Source organism: Chanodichthys erythropterus, chromosome 9 (genome assembly GCF_024489055.1).
Source record: "Chanodichthys erythropterus isolate Z2021 chromosome 9, ASM2448905v1, whole genome shotgun sequence".
NCBI lineage: Eukaryota > Metazoa > Chordata > Actinopteri > Cypriniformes > Xenocyprididae > Chanodichthys > Chanodichthys erythropterus.
The window spans coordinates 31,944,678-31,966,847 of record NC_090229.1 but is presented as its reverse complement, the minus strand read 5'-3'; the positions used below and the strand labels follow the sequence as shown (position 1 = coordinate 31,966,847).

Below are 22,170 nucleotides of genomic sequence, written 5' to 3'. Positions count from 1 at the left end.
CCCCCGTGTCCCCGGTCAGCCTTTTCGGCGACGCGGTTAAGAGCTTCGCCCAACAGTTCTCCGCCGCACAGAAGCAGGCTGAGGCCATCAAACATGTCATGCCCCGGCGGTCCGCTGCTGCCTCCACCCTGCCGCCGGCGGCTCAGCCTCAGCCCGCTCGTCGGCGAGGGCGCCCGCCCGCGTCGTCCTCTGCCTCTGCTAAGTCGGCAAAGCAGCAGCCAACACCAGCCAAACAGCAGAGTGCCGGTCGCGGACGTGGTGCCCAGCCCGTCTCAACCAAGCCAGGTGGTAAGCGGTCGAGGAAGTCTCGATCCTGAGACGGGCGACCTGGAGGGGAAGGGTCCTGCTCTTCGGGAGAGTTTTCCATCATCTCTCCCACCCCCGGGGGAGGGCCGGGGGGAATTTGTGTGTATGTCTGTCCAGCTACCGCCGCTGGCTCTCCGGAGACCAGCGGTACCCACTTCCTCACAAAAAGAGCAGTTTCCCCAACCTCCAGGTCACAAGAGGGCGCGTCTGTCAGCGTGCGAGGCCCCGCCTTGCCGCTCGCAGCCCCCTCTCACTTCGCCAGCAGGTGGCAGTGTGATGGTGCAGGCTACGCCCCGTGCACCGTCTCCCATACTCCGGGCCACTCCCATGCCGTCCGAGTCGGGTCCCCGTACTCTGCCTCGCTGCCCCACCCCCGGTGCATCTGTGGTGCCTTTGGTCCCGCTGGCTCGGTGTCTGGAAGCGTGGACAGCGCTTCCCAGCCCGTCCCGCTGGCGAAGTGAGAGGGGGCTGCGAGCGGCAAGGCGGGGCCTCGCACGCTGACAGACGCGCCCTCTTGTGACCTGGAGGTTGGGGAAACTGCTCTTTTTGTGAGGAAGTGGGTACCGCTGGTCTCCGGAGAGCCAGCGGCGGTAGCTGGACAGACATACACACAAATTCCCCCCGGCCCTCCCCCGGGGGTGGGAGAGATGATGGAAAACTCTCCCGAAGAGCAGGACCCTTCCCCTCCAGGTCGCCCGTCTCAGGATCGAGACTTCCTCGACCGCTTACCACCTGGCTTGGTTGAGACGGGCTGGGCACCACGTCCGCGACCGGCACTCTGCTGTTTGGCTGGTGTTGGCTGCTGCTTTGCCGACTTAGCAGAGGCAGAGGACGACGCGGGCGGGCGCCCTCGCCGACGAGCGGGCTGAGGCTGAGCCGCCGGCGGCAGGGTGGAGGCAGCAGCGGACCGCCGGGGCATGACATGTTTGATGGCCTCAGCCTGCTTCTGTGCGGCGGAGAACTGTTGGGCGTAGCTCTTAACCGCGTCGCCGAAAAGGCTGACCGGGGACACGGGGGACCAGGGTAGACATCGCATGACCAACAGAACGCGCCGTCACCTTCGACGCACGGAGGGCGAGGGCGGTGGCAGCGCGCAGCTCCCCAAACAACTGTTGGTCAAGCCCACCCTGTGGCATTTCCGATAGCGCTTTTGACTGGTAAACCTGCAAAAGGACCATGGCATGCAGAGCGGAGGCAGCTTGTCCACAGGCTCTGTAAGCTTTATCTGTCAGTCCTGACGATAATTTACAGGCCCGGGACGGGAGACGCGGTTCACCGCGCCAGCCGGTGGCCGTTGGACACAGCTGCATCGCAACAGGCCGCTCGACTGGGGGAATCCGATCGTATCCCCTAGCCTCTCCGCCGTGCAGACAGCGCTTCCCAGCCCGTCCCGCTGGCTCATTCGCACCATCAGACTCGGCTATGCGATTCAGTTCGCCCGGCGTCCCCCGGTTTTCAGGGGTGTCCACTTCACTCAGGTGTTGTTGGACAATGCACCTGTTCGGGCGGAGATTGCTGTCCTCCTGGCGAAGGATGCAATCGAGCCGGTCCCTCCAGCCGATATGAAGTCGGGTTTTTACAGCCCCTACTTCATTGTACTGAAAAAGGGCGGTGGGCTATGGCCGATCCTGGATCTGCGCGTCTTGAACCGGTACCTTCACAAGTTGCCGTTCAAGATGCTCACGCAGAAGCGCATTTTCGAATGCGTCCGTCCCCAGGATTGGTTTGCAGCGATCGACCTGAAGGACGCATACTTTCACGTCTCGATTTTGCCTCGCCACAGACCCTTCCTGCGGTTTGCGTTCAAGGGTCGAGCATATCAGTACAAAGTCCTACCCTTCGGGCTGGCCCTGTCACCCCGCGTCTTCACGAAGGTTGCGGAGGCGGCCATTGTTCCCCTCAAGGAACAAGGCATTCGTATTCTCAACTATCTCGATGACTGGTTGATCCTGGCCAGCTCGTGAGATCAGTTGTGCGAACACAGGGACATGGTTCTAGCTCGCCTCAGCCGGTTGGGTCTTCGGGTCAACTGGGACAAGAGCAAACTCACCCCCGGGCAGAGGATCTCTTATCTCGGTCTCGAGCTAGACTCGGTCACCCGGACTGCGCGCCTCACCGAGGAGCGCGTCCAGTCGGTGTTGACCTGCCTGAGTACGCTCAAGCGCAGGACAGCGGCCCCACTGAAACTTTTTCAGAGGCTCCTGGGGCATATGGCATCTACAGCCGCGGTCACGCCACTCGGATTGCTCCATATGAGGCCGCTTCAACACTGGCTCCGCGGCTGGGTCCCGAGATGGGCGTGGCAGCGCGGTACGCTCCGTGTCCCTGTGACACCGAGCTGCCATCGCACCCTCATCCGGTGGTCGGACCCGTCTTTCCTGCGGGCAGGAGTGCCCCTGGAACAGGTGTCCAGGCACGCTGTGGTCTCCACAGATGCCTCTGCCACCGGATGGGGGGCCACGTACAACGGGCATGCAGTGTCGGGTCTATGGACGGGGCCTCAACTGCATTGGCATATCAATTGCCTGGAGTTGCTAGCAGTACGTCTTGCACTGGGCCGCTTCAAGGAGCTGCTGTCAGACAAGCACGTACTGGTTCGCTCGGACAGCACTGCGGCCGTTGCGTACATCAACCATCAAGGTGGTCTACGCTCCCGTCGCATGTCGCAACTTGCCCGCCATCTCTTGTTATGGAGTCAGAAGCATCTGAGGTCGCTTCGTGCCATTCATGTCCCAGGTGTGCTCAACCGTACAGCCGACGAGCTCTCACGGCAGCCTCCACTTGCGGGCGAGTGGCGGCTCCATCCCCAGGTGGTCCACCTGATCTGGCAGCACTTCGGCGAGGCCCAGGTAGACCTGTTTGCCTCCCCAGAAACTGCCCACTGCCAGTGGTTCTATTCCCTGACCGGCGGCACGCTCGGCACGGATGCCCTGGCACATAGCTGGCCCTGGGGTCTGCGCAAATATGCGTTTCCCCCAGTGAGCCTTCTCGCACAGCTCCTGTGCAAGGTCAGGGAGGACGAGGAGCAGGTCTTGTTAGTGGCTCCGTATTGGCCCACTCTGACCTGGTTTTCGGACCTGATGCTCCTCACGACAGCCCCTCCTTGGCCGAGTCCTCTGAGGAAGGACCTCCTGACTCAGAGACGGGGCACCCACGTCCCGACACGTGTGGTCCCTGGACGGGATGTGGAGGTTCTGAGTGATCTCCCGCAAGCGGTCGTAGACACCATCACTTCCGCTAGAGCTCCTTCCACGAGGAGCCTCTACGCGCTGAAGTGGAACCTATTCGTTGAATGGTGCTCCTCTCGCCGAGAGGACCCCCGATCATGCTCGGTCAGATCCGTGCTTTCCTTCCTGCAAGAGGGCTTGGAGCGAAGGCTGTCTCCCTCCAACCTCAAGGTGTATGTTGCCGCTATCGCTGTACATCACCATGCAATTGAGGGTAAGTCCCTGGGGAAACACGATCTGATCGTCAGGTTCCTGAGGGGGGCGAGGAGACTGAATCCTTCTCGCCCTTCCTCCATACCCTCTTGGGATCTGACCCTGGTTCTTACATCTCTCCGGGGTCATCCCTTCGAGCCTCTGCAGTCAGTCGAGTTAAAAGTACGGTCTCTCAAGACCGTCCTCCTGGTTGCATTGGCTTCGCTTAAGAAGGTAGGGGATCTGCATGCATTTTCGGTTGACGAATCGTGCCTAGAGTTCGGGCCCAGTGACTCTCACGTCATCCTGAGACCCCGACCTGGATATGTGCCCAAGGTTCCTACCACTCCCTTCAGAGATCAGGTAGTGAACCTGCAAGCGCTGCCCTCGGAGGAGGCAGACCCAGCCCTAGCTTTGCTCTGTCCCGTCCGCGCTCTGCGTGTGTACGTGGACAGAACGCGAAGCTTCAGGACCTCAGACCAGCTCTTCATCTGTTACGGAGGCCAGCAGAAGGGAAAGGCTGTCTCCAAGCAGAGGATGGCCCACTGGAATAGTGGATGCCATCACCTTGGCGTACGAATCCCAAGGCGTGCCTTGTCCGCTTGGGTTGAGAGCCCACTCCACCAGAGGAGTGGCCTCTTCCTGGGCGTTGGCTCATGGTGCCTCGCTGACAGATATCTGTAGAGCTGCGGGCTGGGCGACACCTAACACGTTCGCTAGATTCTATAGCCTACGTGTAGAGCCGGTATCTTTCCGTGTACTCGCTTCCACTAGCCGGTAGACACGTTGAACCCGCTCTAAGTGTCGGCTTGCAATGCCATTCCCGCCCCCTGGGCCGGATACGTGCATCTATTGACTCCAGTCGTGTTCCCCGCTTGGCGAACCCTGTCGAGTTCCTCCGCCCACCCCCCTTCGGCTCGGACATTGCGGAGTGTCTGATGCCAGGCCAACATCCGTCTCTGATGTTGTCTGTTGGCTGGGTTCCATATGTCGTGACTCCTCTACGTGAGCGGTCCCATATGTGTAATTTTCCACGGTTTAAAACTCCCTACGGCGAGTCCGTGTCTTTCCCTTAGCAGAGTCAGCTCTGCTGTCACCTGTCAGATGAGTCTCCCCCTACCCAGGTGGAGCCATCCCAGGGACTCCATATGCGTACTGCCCCCCGGGCCAGTCCATATGTGTACTCCACGTAAATTGGGTAGGTTGTGGCCTCCGCAGCATCCCCTATGGGTTCGCTTCCCCAGTGTAGTTTAGTTTACTTAGTGGGTATTCGGTAAAACAGCAGTAAACTCTCTCGGCGTAAAGCTCGCCCCCTTCACCGTCTCAATTGGTGCGACGGGTGGCTAGAGCTTGCGCTGGGCACTGGAAGGGGTTTCGTAACTGTGGCGCTTTATTTGGGATCCCAATTCGTTCGGTCACTACTGACGTACGTCGAACGTGACCGACTGAAAGGGAACGTCTCGGTTACGTATGTAACCCTCGTTCCCTGAAGGAGGGAACGGAGATGTACGTCCCGTCGCCATAGTTTCTGTACCCTCGCTGTTGTGCGGACACCAGTTGTCTCCTCAGCGAAAAACAGTGCGATTGCATCTGCTTCCTATTTATATACACCTGTCGTAGGCGGTACGCATTATGCAAATATCGCACGGCAATTCCATTGGCTTGTTTTAGTTCACTCAAAGCTGATAGAGCTCTCTAGCGATATCCAATTCATCGGTCACTACTGACGTACGTCTCCGTTCCCTCCTTCAGGGAACGAGGGTTACATACGTAACCGAGACGTTAATGTAACATAAATTACAGTATATTAAACTAAACAAGTACACAAGACTAAAAACCTTAAAACCTTAAAAGATACTGACAGAATGCAAGGAATTTTGTTTATAATGATAACTGTATGATAACATTGTACATGGACTAAATTCCTCTAAAGATGGCATCAGCTTGCATAAATAATTGAGATTCCATTGAAGCTGTTAAAAATATGTGTTCTGTCATTGTGTACATTCATTTTTCTGGGTTAAAGGTTAGGTTTTATTATTCAAGAGTTCTGTGTCAAAGTTCAGTGTGTTTTGAGACACTGCCAAACACCTGTCAGCCCAGCCTATGTCATTATATAAGTAAAATCAGCTGCACATGTGATTTCATTTTGTCTTCAAAAGTAGCAATTTATAACTAAATTATAATCCTAAATACTGGGTACCTAGCCATAATCATATGAGTAACAATGTTTATCAGTATTTATTTAAACAAATATTGCAAAAGCTGATGCTAGATTATTCCTCTTTCTCTGACTTCATCTCAAGAGGGGGCTATAGCTCAATAAATGCTTTAACTAATCTGAATATAATTGCAATGAAGGCAGGACTCAGAGTAAAATCCACATGCAAAGCTTTATTAAATGTTGAGCGTGGTCGTACAGGCATGGTCAAACGGGGCGAACAGGAACATCAGAGACAGGCAGGATCGTAGTCAGAGAACAGGCAGTAGTCAAAAGGCAGGCAGCTATCAATCACAGAACAGTAGAACCAGACAGGGATCAGTAACGGGAACCGGAACAGACAGGGAGACAGGAGAAACGCTTGGAAATGTTACACTCGGGAAATCAAGACCTAGCCGTGAGGTGATGTGTGTAAGAGTCTTTTATAGTCCGTGCAATGAGCTGCAGCTGGGTGTGGTGATTAACAAGGAGAGAACATGTGACTGGCAGAGAGGATCGTGGGAGATGTAGTCCGGGGCGTGACAGGGACAGATATATGTGATGTCATGACAATAATGTGATGCTAACTTTAGACACAGAGTAATATGGTGATTTATCATAGAAAACTGACATGATCTCCTTGAAATTTGTTTATTTGATGGATAGTGATGGAATGACAAACAAAAAAATTATAAGAGAAGAAGAAATGTAAGGCTAAAACAAAGGCGCTATCCCCAAGGCACATGTTGTTACCACAGCAACAGGGTTGTCATGTGGCAAAAAGCGATCCAGCTTGGCGTGGGCGAAGTACCCAGTTAGTAGTAGTGGAGGAAGTGACTGCAGAAGCTGCTGCAAATAAAGACACCTCTGGGCTCCCTCCGCTTAGGAGTGACCACATTTGATCACTTGCAATGAATTGAACAAAACCAGTGAAAGAAAATGTCTGGGTCATATTTTACTCTGAAATCAAAAGAAAGAAACAAGAAACTATTACATTGAAGAATTTCAATGAAACCTAATTTTATGAACAATAATTGTTTCCCCATTACTGTGACAAAAATGAGGATTTATTTGAATTCCCCCAAAAATTCTTATTACCAAAACAACAACAACAAAAACACCTTTCATTACAAATGCAAAAAAAATAAAAATAAATAATAATAATAAATAAATACTTCAATCAATTTCACAACTGTTGCACTGCCTCTTGATGTAAGTGGATGTAACTGTAATACAACAATAAAAAAATCTAATAGGAAAAATAGCATTAAAACTATTTACTATTTAAAATAAAACACCATTATGGTAATGAGAATTTGCCCACCTAGTTGAGATTTGCTATATAGTATATATTGCTTTATGTCAGTATACTGTATATATGCAAGTAGAATGTACTATACATCCAACTTTTAATATATAGCTGGGCAATAATATAGTTTACATTTTTCAACGATATTACAATCAAGCAGTTCAGGTTTGCCATTTAATACTGTACATGCCACTTAACGTGAGCATATCTGGGTAAGGTTGGATAAAGTAGTAACACTTCACTGAATATTCATAGCTCCTTAATTCATTATGCCTTTACACATTGTAATGCAAAAAAATAATTGTAACAACAGTTATAATACTTTATAATACTTAATACTTACCTATTAATGCTTACAACTTTATAATGTATTTTAACACATGAGATTGTGTATCTTGATGCATTATACTATTAAAAAGTGTAACTATTAATAGACAAGCACTTTTATGGAAGAACTGATTATTAAGTGCATTATAAGCATTATGAAGCATTATATTGCATTAAGACTTACATATAACACAGTGTGTATAGAGAGGCTTCTGAAGTGAAGTGATGCTGTTAAAGTTACTTTTGAAGGCACAATATGTAAGATTTTTAGATTAAAATATCCAAAAACCACTAGAACAATGTTATATATTTTGTTGACTTGTGTACTTACATTATCCCAAACGTTTCTAACAATGTTTAAAGGGTTAGTTCACTCAAAAATGAAAATTCTGTCATTAATTACTCGCCCTCATGTCGTTCCACACCCGTAAGACCATCGTTCATCTTCGGAAAACAAATTAAGAAATTTTTGATAAAATCTGATGGCTCAGTGAGGCCTGCATTGACAGCAAGTTAATATACACTTTCAAATGCCCAGAAAGCTACATTTAAAGTTATTTTTAAAGGGGTCATGAACTGCATTGTTTTATTGTTTTATAATGTTTCCTGGGGTGCACTTATAATGTTAGTGTGCTTTTTACATCAAAAATTGTCATAATTTAGAAATAAAAGGCATTTTTCCTACCCTGATCTTAGCCCTCTGGTTTGAACGCTCTGTTTTAAGGGGCGTGTCTGCTGTGAGACTTCAGTGTAAATGCCCACTGCGGTGATTGGCTAAGATCTTTCTATTTGAAATTACCCTCTCTTTTAGCATGTTTTTACAGCTCTCAAGGATAACTAATCGTGAAAAGTGTTGCATTACATTTAGATCTATAGCATTATATTTAGATTGTGGCATGAAAGGTTGCAGAGATGAACATTGTAACCGATCAAAGACATGTTGTTGAGCACATGATCTCATCATTGCAACTCAATTTCTGAACACTAACGAATGCTTTCATCTTCACTAACAGTGCAAACATGATACAACTAAGAGATTCGTTGAATAAAACGGTAGTTTTGCATGTGTCAATCACTGATAAACTCGTGATGTTTGATTGACAGCTTCAGTGCGCGCTGCTCCAATGATTGCAAAGTGAGCTTTCTTTGATTGCTTTCTTTATATAATTTAATCACCGTTAAATAACAGATTATTTTTATCCTACTAAGAGAAACAACACAAGTTGACGTTTAGTCACGGGTTTGATTTACTGACACATAGACAAAGAACATCTGACACTACATGAATCATTACATATTAGATCAGGCATTAGAATTAACACAGTTACTTAAATGTTGGTGCATTACTGTCGAGTCCAGGCACTGCACAATATTTTGTAATCCTCAATGGCATGTTTATTGCTTGGTAGCTCGATTTGGTTTAGCACCACGTAGGCCTATGTTACTTAGGCTACCTATTCTATTGCATGTCATGCGCGAATCGGTGGGCGGGGCAAAACAGGCAGTGATGACGTAGGTGTTGATCTTCTGCAGAGGCGGTGCTTGCTGCCCTTTGATGTCATAAATCCCCACTTTTAAAAACTTGTCGTTTGCTGGGTCTGGTGTCAATAAAAGCTTTTATTGGACAAACAAGGAAGTTTTCAGTTCTGAAACTTAAAGGATATTCTTATAGTATGATGACCTCTGATATGTCAAAAGCTCAAGGAAAATTTGATTTCTCAGTTCATTACTCCTTTTAAACAGTTCACGTGAGTACAGTGGTTCAACCATAAGCAACGAGAATACTTTTTGTGCTCCAAAAAAACAAAATAACGACTTTATTCAACATGGGTTTCAAAACACTTCTTCATGAAGCTTTGAAGCTTTATGAATCTTTTGTTTCGAGTCAGTGGTTCGGAGTGTGTATCAAACTGCCATAGTCATGTCAACCATTGAAATTTCGAAACACTTATGACGTAACGAAGCCTCCTTTACTGAAATCACGTATCTTTGGCGCTCTGAACCACTGATTTGAAACAAAAGATTTGTAAAGCTTTGAAGCTTCACGAAGCAGAGTTTTGAAATTGCCCACCACTAGATATTGTTAAATAAAGTCGTTATTTAGTTTTTTTGGCGCACAAAAAGTATTCTTGTCACTTCATGACATTAAGGTTGAACCACTGTAGTCACATGAACTGTTTTAAATATATCTTTAGTACTTTTCTGGGCATTTGAAAGTGTAAATTAACTTGCTGTCAATGCAGGCCTCACTGAACCATCGGATTGTATAAAAAATATCTAAATTTATGTTCTGAAGATGAATGAAGGTCTTACGGGTGTGGAACGACATGAGGGTGAGTAATTAATGACAGAATTTTCATTTCTGGGTGAACTAACCCTTTAAATCCAGAGAAATCAGCAATTCTAACCAGGACACGGACCATGTCATTTCGTCGCTTGTCAATGACTTCATATCCGCTTTACCCTCGATTTTCAGTTTTACTTTCTTAGAAACCATGGAAACCATGAACACACTAAAGATGCTTTAATATATTATGTGTTTTATTAGACAGGTGAGCAACTTTTATCGACAGATAACTAATTGTTATATAGCGCAGCACGGTTAGTCTTATTGTTTGAATCACTTGTTTTCTTGATTTACCGTTAGTACCATATTTTACTATGCCTCAGTGACAACGCTATTTTGTCAGGTGGCTAACATAGCATAATCAGAGAGAGCTTTCTCCATCATACAGTATATTTTAAAATTAATTGCATGTCATTTAGCAACATAAGTCATCCAGTTTTTATTAATATGATATTCTAATATCGATCTAGATTACTGCAGTGTGCAACAAGTCTCTCATACCAGCCACCGAGCGAACGCACAGAGTAATGTTAACATAACTTTCAAAACACTCAAATGTATTTATTATGATTGTTTTAAGCACTGTGTTACCCCACATATGCAATGAAAAGTGTGGAAGCGGCTGACTGCAGCATAGCATATTAAACACTCAGATGGACTTGTTCCGCTCCCACGGCTCTCAGTCTGCCCTGCTTCGTACCACAGTAATGTTAATAAAATTTTAATACATTAGCTCATCCATGAACATGATTACTGCCTGAGTCTGTCAGATTCCTTTCCAATGGCTATGGAGGTGAAGATGACACATCCCATGAACCCACACTCATTCACAGCATCATCAAGCTACTCCTTTGTTTTGAATAAGTGACCTCTAGTGGCGAAAATGACATATTGTGCCTTTAAATGACTGTTACATTAAAGCTTTTTAATTCCTTGACAAACAATGCCTTTTATTCTAATTAATTTATCCAATGTAATTATTCCAGAATTTATCCAGTCCACACAATCAGTGTTTAATTTTCAACCACTGTACATGTTAACCAGTCATTGTCCTTGGCGTTTTGTGTTAAGGCGGCTCTGTCGAGTGGTCTCGGACTGTCTCGGCGCTGCCCCTTTAAAGGCTCGTGCTGAGCCGCAGGGAACCGAGTGGAATGGGGGCATACTTTATGTGCTTCTGTCATGTTAAGTTAATGTCACGCGTCACCAACACAGGCGGCAGTTGCAGAGCGATACCTGCGTTGGAAAGCGGTCTACTCTGCAAATGCAGTGTCTTCCTCTAGAATTTAAACAGAACATAGAGCAAAACCTTTGCCCTTTTCCCACCGAAAGCAGTACCTGCATGTATAGTCAGACAAAAACATATGGAAGTTGTATTGCTTTTCAATAAATATGCATGCATGCATCCAAGAATGTAAATGAACCGTGGCCTGGAAATCACTGCTCCTTTATGCCCTCATTCATATACTCTTTGCGCTATTATTGGCTGGCTTCATTAACATGGTTAATAATAAACTGCTCCCACCTAAGTGCATAATAGCAACAGTAACTATCATCATAGCTAGTGTCAACAGTTTAATTCTAGCCCTCAGTGTAACATCTTGTTCTCTTTTTGCAAAATAGACAATGTTTTTTCTATACATGTATCATACATTGTCGTGATCATTACACATCCTTTACATAGCATCAACAATCAGCAAAGAGGCAAGGTTATGGCAAAAAATCTTTCCATAAACCTTTGTTTCCTGGTCTGACACACATTTAAAGGCTGGGTATGTGTTTGTGTCTGTTTACATACATGTGTGATCTCAGGCCAGGCCATCACGTGATTCTTCTCTCGGGTTAAACACACACACAGACAGTCAGGGCCAATCTTGTCAGCCTCGTCTTGCTCACACTCCTTAGGGGTCTCCTGACTCTGAACGCAGGGGCCGTGATGATTGCCTCGGCAGGGCAGCCATCTACACTGCCATCTACACACGTGTTTATACAAATGCAAAATCACATTAAAATGAACACATTTGCTCTCAGTCTAGCACTCTCTCTATTAAACAAACACACATTTACTTAGCTACTTATCTAAGTAAGGACATACCATGGACTTTGATTATAAACTGGATGTTTTATATTCTCCCACTTTTAATTATAAATGAAGCTAATTATAAATGCTTTTAATTCCAACACAAACCATACCCCTTTATACTTAAAAAATAAATTATGCAGTTATGAATTGGATTTCCAAATGACAATGTTCCTGGATGTGGAAGGTTTTGCCAGATTTAGCTTACTTCTGGAGACAATTATGTCCCCTGTGTATATCTATATAAACCTCACACATACACTTTCAAACATACACTTTGGATTAGCAACATGCTAAACAATAACCATTACTTATTTTGTGTTTTATTAGATGACTCTTGCAGATATGTATTTTTAACTACAAATTTGTCTAATGAGCAATCAAACAGTAATTAGACTAATGTACATTTAAATTGACATTTTTTAACATAGTAAAACTACATATCCCTTTAAAAAAGTACACTTCAGCATACTTTTAAAAAGAATACTTATCATAGATATAATATATACTTAAGTTAAACAATGTATTTTTTTCAGACACTTAATTGCATGTTATGTGCAATTAAATGAAAATGTATTATAGTTTACATTTATATTAAATGCAATCATATAATCAAATATGATATAGCTTTTTATTGTCAGCAGCACTTGTGCCAAAGTACCAATGCAGAAATTTACTTAATAAACCAACCCAAAGGAATTATTCATTAAAATAAAAAGTGTGATAATATCCCAGTCTTATATATTTATTTATATATATATATATATATATATATATATATATATATATATATATATATATATATATATATATATATACTAACTAACCCTAACTGTAACTCTATAGTAAGTACATGTAGTTAATTAATATTACTCAGTACTTTATTTAAGTAATTACAATGTTTCTATGGCACTGTAAAATAAAGTGTAACTAATTTAATCAAATTTATAATAGACATAAACCCCCTGTCCTCAGATAATAACACAATATTTAATGTAGATTAAAATCCAAAATTAAACTTGAGAAAAGTTCAGTAGGTGGGTGGGTATACTGCAAAAGGTGGGTGGATGCGGGTTGGCAAAATCTCTAAAAGCTACCCCATCTCTAAACAAATTGTACAGCACACCTGCAATCACTCAGGGTTCTGTACACAGTTGTAATGCACAATGTCTTTTCTCTTGTATCTGACCACTGGGTCCTTACTGAAACCAGTGATTAAAGTGTTGGCCGGCAGTAATGGAAAATCTAAGATAGTAATCAAGACCAATCTACTCTGGTAGACGTAAGTCACTAAAAAAACATTTAGATTACTCTCAGCAGACTTTTCTGATATCTAAAGTCAGCACAGTCTTTGAATTTATCATACAAAGGAAATGCACGTTTAGTGATTAGATGAAATAAAGTTGAAGTAGCAGTGTAAAACGACATATAAACCACAACTCTTCAAATAATTGTTAGATGTAATAATGTTTGTTGCTAAGAGAAAAAATTGTCAGATAAATATAGGATCAGAGTTTGACTAGTTCTATCTACAGTACACTGTAAAAGCTAAAAGCATGCAGTTCTTAAAAAAGCTATACCTTAAAAATTACTTTCATGGTGTAACCTAATCCATGTTGGGGAAGCTACTTTGAAGTATGTTAAGCTATAAGCTACTTTACAGTAGGTAGCTACACTATTTACTACAGTCATTACTCTGAAGCTGAGGATTGATATTTTTATATTATTTTTTATGTTTCTGAGTATAAAGCAGTTGAGTTGCTGATAGGAAATCTACATTTTACACTTTTACTGTAAGAAAATATTATTCAAAATTGAAAATGATATACTTGTACTATGGTATCTGACTTCATCTGTCCATTGAGGGAGCTATTTTTTGCCCATGATTCTTTGCTTGTGGAGAACATGTAAATATCCTGCTGTGTAGAACCATTAGACAAGCTGCTGTGGAAACCAATTAGAGAAGCCATTCTCTCGCCATGGTAGCAGCAGAATCCCTGCATGGTTGTCATAGCAACCGGCTTGTCTGGATGACTTCAACAGAGTGTAAAATGCAAATGCTATTCCCAAAAGCAGTCTGTCAGAATTAATCCTCCTCTTTCTGCTGAATTGGTACAGTTCAGTCTTAAATTATTTGTTTTGTTTTCATAAAATGTAGAAGAAACAGATTTAATTTATTAGTCTATGTATTGCAACCTTGCAACTTTTTTCAAAATTGGATATCAAAATTGACAGTGTCTACGGCCCAATGCCACTAACAGTCTAAGAATATGAATTGTTTTTATAGCATCCAGGCATTACTGAGAAAACAAAATGATTATGAATCTTAGTATTACTATCATTTTGAAATTTACTAACTTGAGAGGATTCCCTGCCAAAGCCTGATTGGGTGGACAAAAAATAATGGTAGTAGAAGAAATGTAAAACTAGGGGTGACCCTAAATAGTCGATGATTCGAATCTTCGATAGGAGGAGCCTGATTCGACTACCAATCTCACAGTCGAATCTTCGCAGAGGTGTTATGAGAAGAGATATGGGGGTGCTCAATATCTGATTGATTTTACATAGACATACTGGTTCTTTCTCAATAGGTTAATATACAGCCTATTATGTTAATACCATAAATAAAAATGTGAAAAGAAAGAAGCTTTTAATAAATATTTTTAATGTGCGTGAATAAATCCATCCCTGTGACCGATTTAAGTTTCACTTCCATCATCCGTGACCGGCAGAGGAGCATCTTTGCGGCAGGGATTAAATCTTTAACAATGTCTTGGATAAAGTGTACAATTGGATGCACTTTGACATGGTAAAAGATGATCCAAAAAACGTATGATGCAAGTTGTGCCAACAGCTCATGTCCTAGAACTTAACAACGACAAACACTGCGCCGCGCTTCTGCCGGCCAACGAGCTGACTATAGCGCGCTATTTAAAAAGACTCAAACGGACACATGCAGATGGCGTGAAAGACTGGATTTTTCTCTCTCAATCAGGCAGGGTAGCTACAAATGATTTCAAACTATTTTAGACGTATGTAATTTGATTTTTGAATGTTTAGCTAAAAAGACTGCCACTCCAGTTCAGCGTTTATTGTCTCTGCAGTTAAAAAGACAAAGTTGACAATTCTGACTATACTTTCGTTATTTTAATAATTTCTTTAATTTGAATTTATTTATTGATCACTCCGGGTTATATAATTATTTGTGGCTTGTGTTTTGATGTTCCCCTGCACTTCAGGCATTTTGCAGTTTGACTCGATCATATTTCTGTTCTAATTCAATTCTGTAAATTAATGTTTGATAAAAAAAAAATTATAATTTTTTTTTTTTATTAAATGAATTTAATTTTTTGGTGCATCAATGTTGCGCTGTAGAGTTAAAGCTTGCTTGCTTAAAATCATTGTCAGTTTCGTCTATCACTTGACAGGCAGTTTGGTCGGTTTATTAGAAAGACGTTTTTCTGTGCTGTGTGTGAAAGAAAATAAAAGTTGTCTTAAGCCACGCCCGCGGGTAGGCTATAGGCCTTAGGCCTACTTCATTTTCCGTGTCCCGCTCCAGCTCGTGCACAGTTCAGCGCGCGGCCCTTTCAAAGTCCGTGCGCACTCTTTAGTGGACTGCTGTTTTTCAAGCTCAAATCACCCCCACCCCCCCAAACATATATGATTCGACTATCAGTCGAATATAGGCAATCTGATTCGAATCGGATTCGACTATGTAAATCCGTAGTCGAGGACACCCCTATGTAAAACAGTAAAAAAGTTGACACTTGAAACACTTGAAATTGCTCTTTGTGTGTGCTGTCTCTGTAAAATTATTTTTTAAAAATCCTTATCAATTGTAAACATATGATTGGAAATTTAATGGTGAAAATGTATAGGAGCATTGATTCCAGGTTTTCTACTTAATATACAAAATTACTTATAATCTATCCTAATACTGGTGTAATACATTTTTATACATGTTTACACACTGAACACATACATACAGAACATATTCTGTTTTCTTACAACTGAAAGTATTTGTTTCATACATGTGAGGATTACTTTTTCTATACAGCATGCTTTGAAGGAAACAAAACTTTCAAAATCTCAAAATCTTGGAATGCAAATTAAATCCAGAATTTCCTTATGTTTGGTGTGTCATTATCACACTCATTGATAGTTTCATTAATTCAAGGTTTGCCATTCTGTGTGACGACCTTAACTGTGTACTTATCTGCTCAAGCGCATGGTTTTCTTCTTGCAAATAACTCTCTTGTCTAATAAACACAGCCTACCCAAAATAGCCTCACTTGCTTCACTATGTGATGCTAAAGTCTCCATGACAACACCATAAACTTAGTCGCAACATATCAGTTACCTAAGAATTTGTTGGAAGACATGGTCTTTTCCGATGATTGAAAATATTTTCCAGTATATTTTGTAGCTGTATCTTTTTATGACCTTTTAGAAAAAATTCTCAGCAGGTCCTGTGCTTTTTGGAGAACCTCAGATGTAACAAACTTGTTACAATTACTATTGTGGGGACCTCCTGAAAGCCGGGGGCCACTAGAATTGTCACCATCTTTCGTCCCTCTAGTGACAGCCCTGCTTGCCATTACTATTACTTTGTTTTATTTTACATTACTCTTTATGTGATAAATGCACTGAATATGAAGAGATTTTTGAGTTCATATTCACTTCTGATTAAGCAGATATTATTTTTTTTTGCTTTTTGTAGGTACCAAAAAAGTAACCAACAAGGCAACACTGTGGTATGTCCCACTCTCCCTTCAAAATGTGGACAAAATCATCGAAGTTCCTCCTATTGAGGTAAGAGTCTGTACATTAGTGAACACAGTGGGTCTCATTGGGTCAATCTGTGTACAAACATTTTCATGAACAAATTATGATTCACCAAAAACTTTTGTACTAAAATGTATTCTAAATTTTAAAAAAAAGATGAAAAACTGAAACCACTGAACGCAAAAAGCATTTACTTTGTGCAGCCTTAAAATCGCATTAAATCCTGTTATTTCATATCAACACGACTATAATATTATATTATATTATATTATATTATATTATATTATATTATATTATATTATATTATATTATATTATATTATATTATATTATATTATATTATATTATATACACTTTATACTTAAAATTTGCTGTTTGGATTTAAATAGGCAAATGCTTAAAAGATTAGTTCACTTTAAAATTAAAATTACCCCAAGCTTTAATCATACTCAAGCCATCCTAGGTGTATATGACTTTCTTCATTCTGATGAACACAATCTGAATTATATTAATAAATATGCTGGCAGTATAATGGCAGTGAACGGGTTCAACGAGTATAAAGCTCAAGAAAGTGCATCTATCAAAAAAAAAACATACTCCAAACAGCTCCGGGGGTTAATAAAGGCCTTCTGAAGCGAAGAGATGCATTTTTGTAAGCAAAAAATATAGCAATTTAAAAAGTTATAAAGTAAAATATCTAGCTTCCGCCTGACCACCTTCCATATTCAACTTAGGAAGAAAGCGTAACGGACATTGCGTTAGTTAAGCTTTTTTCGTAAGTTGAAATACGGAAGTTGTAAGACTTAGCATAAGCTTTTTGAACTGCGAGAGGCATTGCACTTTCTTCTTAAGTTGAATACGGAAGGCGGTCTGGTAGAAGCTAGATATTTTACTTTATAACTTGTTAAATATGGATATTTTACTTACACAAACACATCGCTTCACTTCACTTCAGAAGGCCTTTATTCACACGACCCCCCGGAGCCGTGTGAAATACGTTTTGCTTTGGATGGATGCACTTTCTTGAGCTTTATACTCGTTGGACCCATTCACTGCCATTATTGTTACAATAGGACCAGTCAGGAGACAGAAGATAGGTTAACAGGTTGTTTATTGAACACAAGCAGAGTATCTGGATGACAACAGGTGAGTAAACAGATGCAAGTTCGTGACTGATGAATGGTATGGAGAATGACACAGTCCTTTTGTGGTTGCAGAGTGACAATGGAGAATGATACTTGCTGAATGGAGTAGATGACTTCAGACAACACTTCACACCAGATCGAAGACGAGGAGTAGAGCTTGGGTACACGGAGTACAGGTAAGTAGCAAGAGGAGTCCTTGAGGTAAGCATTCAGGTAAGTCCTTTGATGCAAATGAGACCGGACAATGTGACTGTGTGTGAGTGTGTCTTAAGTAGTGCTGGTGATGGGTGTGCTGATGAGGTGTAGGTGACGTGATTAGTATTCCGTTAGTCCGATTAGTGCTGGAGCCTGGCGTGTCTGTGACAGTCCTGGTGGCCGTGGCAGAAGGTACGGAGGAAGCGCCCAACTTCTTGTATCTTGCGTTCCGTCTGCCCGTTCGACTGCGGATGGTATCCCGAGGAGAGGCTCACAGTCACACCTAGGAGGGAGAAGAAGGCTTTCCAGACCCGTGAGATGAATTGAGGACCTCTGTCGGATACGATGTCTTCGGGGATTCCGTAGTATCGAAAGATTGTGTTGAACATAATTTCAGCCGTTTCCATGGCTGTGGGCAGGCCTCTTAGAGGAATGAGTCGGCAGGATTTGGAAAACCTGTCTACGACCACGAAGATGCAGGTGAACCCGTTGGAGGCTGGGAGATCCGTCACGAAGTCCACTCCTAGGTGTGACCAGGGTCGGTTGGGAACGGGCAGAGGAAGAAGTTTGCCGGATGGTAAATGGCGTGGGCTCTTGAACATGGCGCATTCCTTGCATCCCTGCACGTACCTCCTGACGTCGTTGGCCATGTTGGGCCACCAGAAGCGCTCTTTCAGCAGCGAGAGGGTTTCATTGACCCCCGGGTGGCCAGTGCCTAGTGAGGAATGTGCAGAGTGGATCAGTGGGGTGCGCCGTGCTCGGGTGATGAATTGCAAGCCCTGTGGACAACCCGGCGGAGTGTTGGTGGAGGCATTGGAAGGAGGGAGTGTTTCTTGAGACCAGGTGATGGGACTGACGATCATTTGTTCTGGCAGAATAGACTCAGGTTCTTCGGTAACTTCCTCTGGAGCGTGGATACGTGACAGAGTGTCAGCTTTGATATTTCTGGAGCCAGGACTAGGGATGTCCAGATCCGATCACGTGATCGGAAATCGGGCCCGATCACGTGGTTTCAGACTCGATCTGAATCGGATGTTACCTCCCGATCAGGACTCGGATATATACGTATTAGGGGTGCAACGGTTCTCGGTAAAAAATCGAACCGCGGTTGCACCGCGGTCCATCTCGAATGACGACGCATCTATTGGTTAATATGGTTTGTTTAAAATAGCAACGTGGAAAACAGACAGAGTTCAAATAATGTATGTTTCAGTCGATAGATGCACAAAACGTTACAACAACGATAATCAGAAAGCGTGGACAAAACAGTCACTCTTTGTAAACTGTTAACTGCGAGTGCCGTCTGCTCTAATGCCCAGTCATTTACGCCGTCATCACACAGGTGTTGATAGCGCGCGAGCGCAGGTGAGACCTGAACAGCACACGTTGCTGTTTAAACTAACTCATTTAAGCCTTGCTGATTTAAACCTTCAAGAACAAGACGCGAAAGAGAACTCGCACGCGCTGTGAGAAGATTTGTGTGCGCTCATCCGAAGCACGCACAGGCTTATTTCAGTCAGCGTGCAAATACTGAGTTCTCTTTCAAGTCTTGCGCTTCGGCGGCCACATTCATACAAAAAATTATGTCAACATGCCCGTCCTAGCAAACATAGTCGGTTATGTCTTAAGTGAACGTATATTAGTCGAGAAAGACAGCGCGTGTGGAACAGTATATGTACTAGATCGTGCATGTCTTAAAGGGAAAACAACTATTCCTGCTGCCTGTTTTTAATGTTAAATCAAACAACAAATAACAAAGAAATCACTCACTGCTCTTGACTGAATAGTTTTTGTAACTTCAATAATGATTAACCTTTATTTATTTTATACAGTAAAGATAATATGTAGTGATATTTTATATTTGATTACAATTTATGATTACTGTTAGATACCTAAAAAGCACCGTTCCTGGATCTGTTTTTTCGCTCTTCTTTATTCTTTTTTATGTATTATAGAAGTATCGGATCGGGACTCGGTATCGGCAGATACTCAAAATCAAATGACTCGGACTCGGACTCGAGGGCAAAAAAATGTGATCGGGACATCCCTAGCCAGGACAGTAGGAAATGGTGAAGTTAAATCGTGTGAAGAAGAGAGCCCACCGGGCTTGTCTGGGGTTGAGCCTCTTGGCGGCTCGGAGGTACTCCAGGTTTTTATGATCCGTTAGAACTAGGAATGGGTGCCGTGCTCCCTCTAACCAATGCCTCCAATCCTCGAGAGCCAGCTTGACGGCTAGGAGTTCCCGGTTGCTGATGTCGTAGTTTACCTCCGCCGGGTTGAGCTTGCGGGAGAAGGCACATGGATGGAGTCGGCTCGGGTCCCCTGCTGCTGCGACAAAACCGCTCCAACTCTGGTGGTGGAGGCGTTGACTTCCACGACGAAAGACTTGTCAGGGTCAGGATGCACCAGGAGCGGAGCGGTCGTGAAGGCTTGTTTCAGGGTGTTGAAAGCTTCTGTGGCAGATGGGGTCCAGGACAGAGACTTGGGCTTATTGCGAAGGAGGCTTGTGAGTGGACTGGTAATGGAACTGTAGTTATGGATGAATCTTCTGTAAAAGTTGGCAAATCCGAGGAAACGTTGGAGCTCTTTGACTGTAGTGGGTGTTGGTCAGTTCTTTATAGCTGCCACCTTCCCCTCGTCCATCCGGATGCCACTGTGGTCGATGTTGTACCCAAGGAACTGCACTGAGGGCTGGTGGAACGAGCATTTCTCAGCCTTGAGGTAGAGCTGGAAGTCCCTCAGGCGTTGCAGGACCTCCGCAACGTGGCGTTGGTGGTCGGCCATATTTCGGGAGTATATCAGGATGTCGTCAATGTACACCAGCACGAACTTATGGAGGAACTCCCGGAGCACCTCGTGAATGAAGTCCTGGAATACGGAGGGGGCGTTGACCAGGCCATACGGAATGACCAAGTATTCATAATGGCCAGTAGGTGTGACGAAGGCGGTCTTCCACTCGTCCCCCTCACGTATCCGGATCAGATTGTAGGCGCTGCGGAGGTCCAACTTGGTGAACACAGTGGCTCCGCGGAGGTGTTCCAGGGCTGCTGGGACGAGTGGAAGGGGGTACCAGAATTTTACTGTGATGGAGTTGAGTGCTCTGTAATCGATGCATGGCCACAAGCCTCCGTCCTTTTTCGCCACAAAGAAGAAGCTGGATGCAGCAGGGGAAGTTGATGGTCGGATATATCCCTGAGCCAATGCCTCCTCGATGTAATCCACCATGGCCTTCTCCTCCGGGATGGATAAGGGGTAAATCTTACCCCTTGGCACTGACTCACCCGGAAGCAGGTCGATGGCGCAGTCCCATGGCCGGTGTGGAGGCAGCTTGGAGGCTCTCTTGGGGCAGAATACGTCGCTGAAGGGGGCGTAACAGGACGGGATGTCCACAGATCGTTTCTCGAGGGGACTCTCAATGGATGTGGCACAGACTGGAAGGACGTTGGAGCGAGGAGACTTGGGAACAGGCAGGTCGGAGAAACACTCGGGAAAGCAGGTTTCGCCCCACTTCAGGACTTCTCCAGTGTTCCAAGAGAGGATGGGGTTATGTTGCTGCAACCACGGGCGCCCTAGTATCACGTCAGCGGTGGAACCCTCCAGAACCAGCAGTTGAATGTACTCGTGATGCAGCACTCCGACTTGAAGATGTACAGGTTTCGTGATACGGCTGACTCGTCTATTACTCACAGGTCTGCCTGTTATTGAGTGGATCTGATAAGTAGTCGGCGTGTTCTTGATCTTGATGTTGAGCTGATGACAGAGGGCGCCGGAGATGAAATTTCCCGCTGACCCAGAATCGATGAGGGCGGATACTGGAAGAGAAACATCGGCAGCAGTAAGAGTTATAGTCGTTGTGAGTGGCTTTAGCGTCTGGAGAGTAGAGATAATGGCACTCACCATGGGGCGTGGAGGATGTGTAGGACATGAGGAGAGTACATGTCCTGGTAATCCGCAATAGAGACATAAATTCTGGGTCAGCCTTCTCTGTCTTTCAGTAGGAGTCAGCCGTGATGATTCAACTTGCATGGGTTCTTGGGCTGGTTCTGGGGTGCTGACAGATT

At 44.2% G+C, this 22,170-nt stretch overlaps 1 protein-coding gene across 12 annotated transcripts in view; it reads left to right on the top strand.

The window, feature by feature from the left end:
* The window catches only part of acot7 (acyl-CoA thioesterase 7), a 165,254-nt gene that overhangs the window by 12,429 nt on the left and 130,655 nt on the right, over positions 1-22,170 (top strand). For all 12 annotated transcript variants that reach the window (XM_067395333.1, XM_067395331.1, XM_067395332.1 and 9 more), the window contains one exon: positions 16,706-16,797. In XM_067395333.1, coding sequence (XP_067251434.1) covers positions 16,706-16,797 — 92 coding nt within the window. The remainder of the gene's footprint in view (positions 1-16,705; positions 16,798-22,170) is intronic.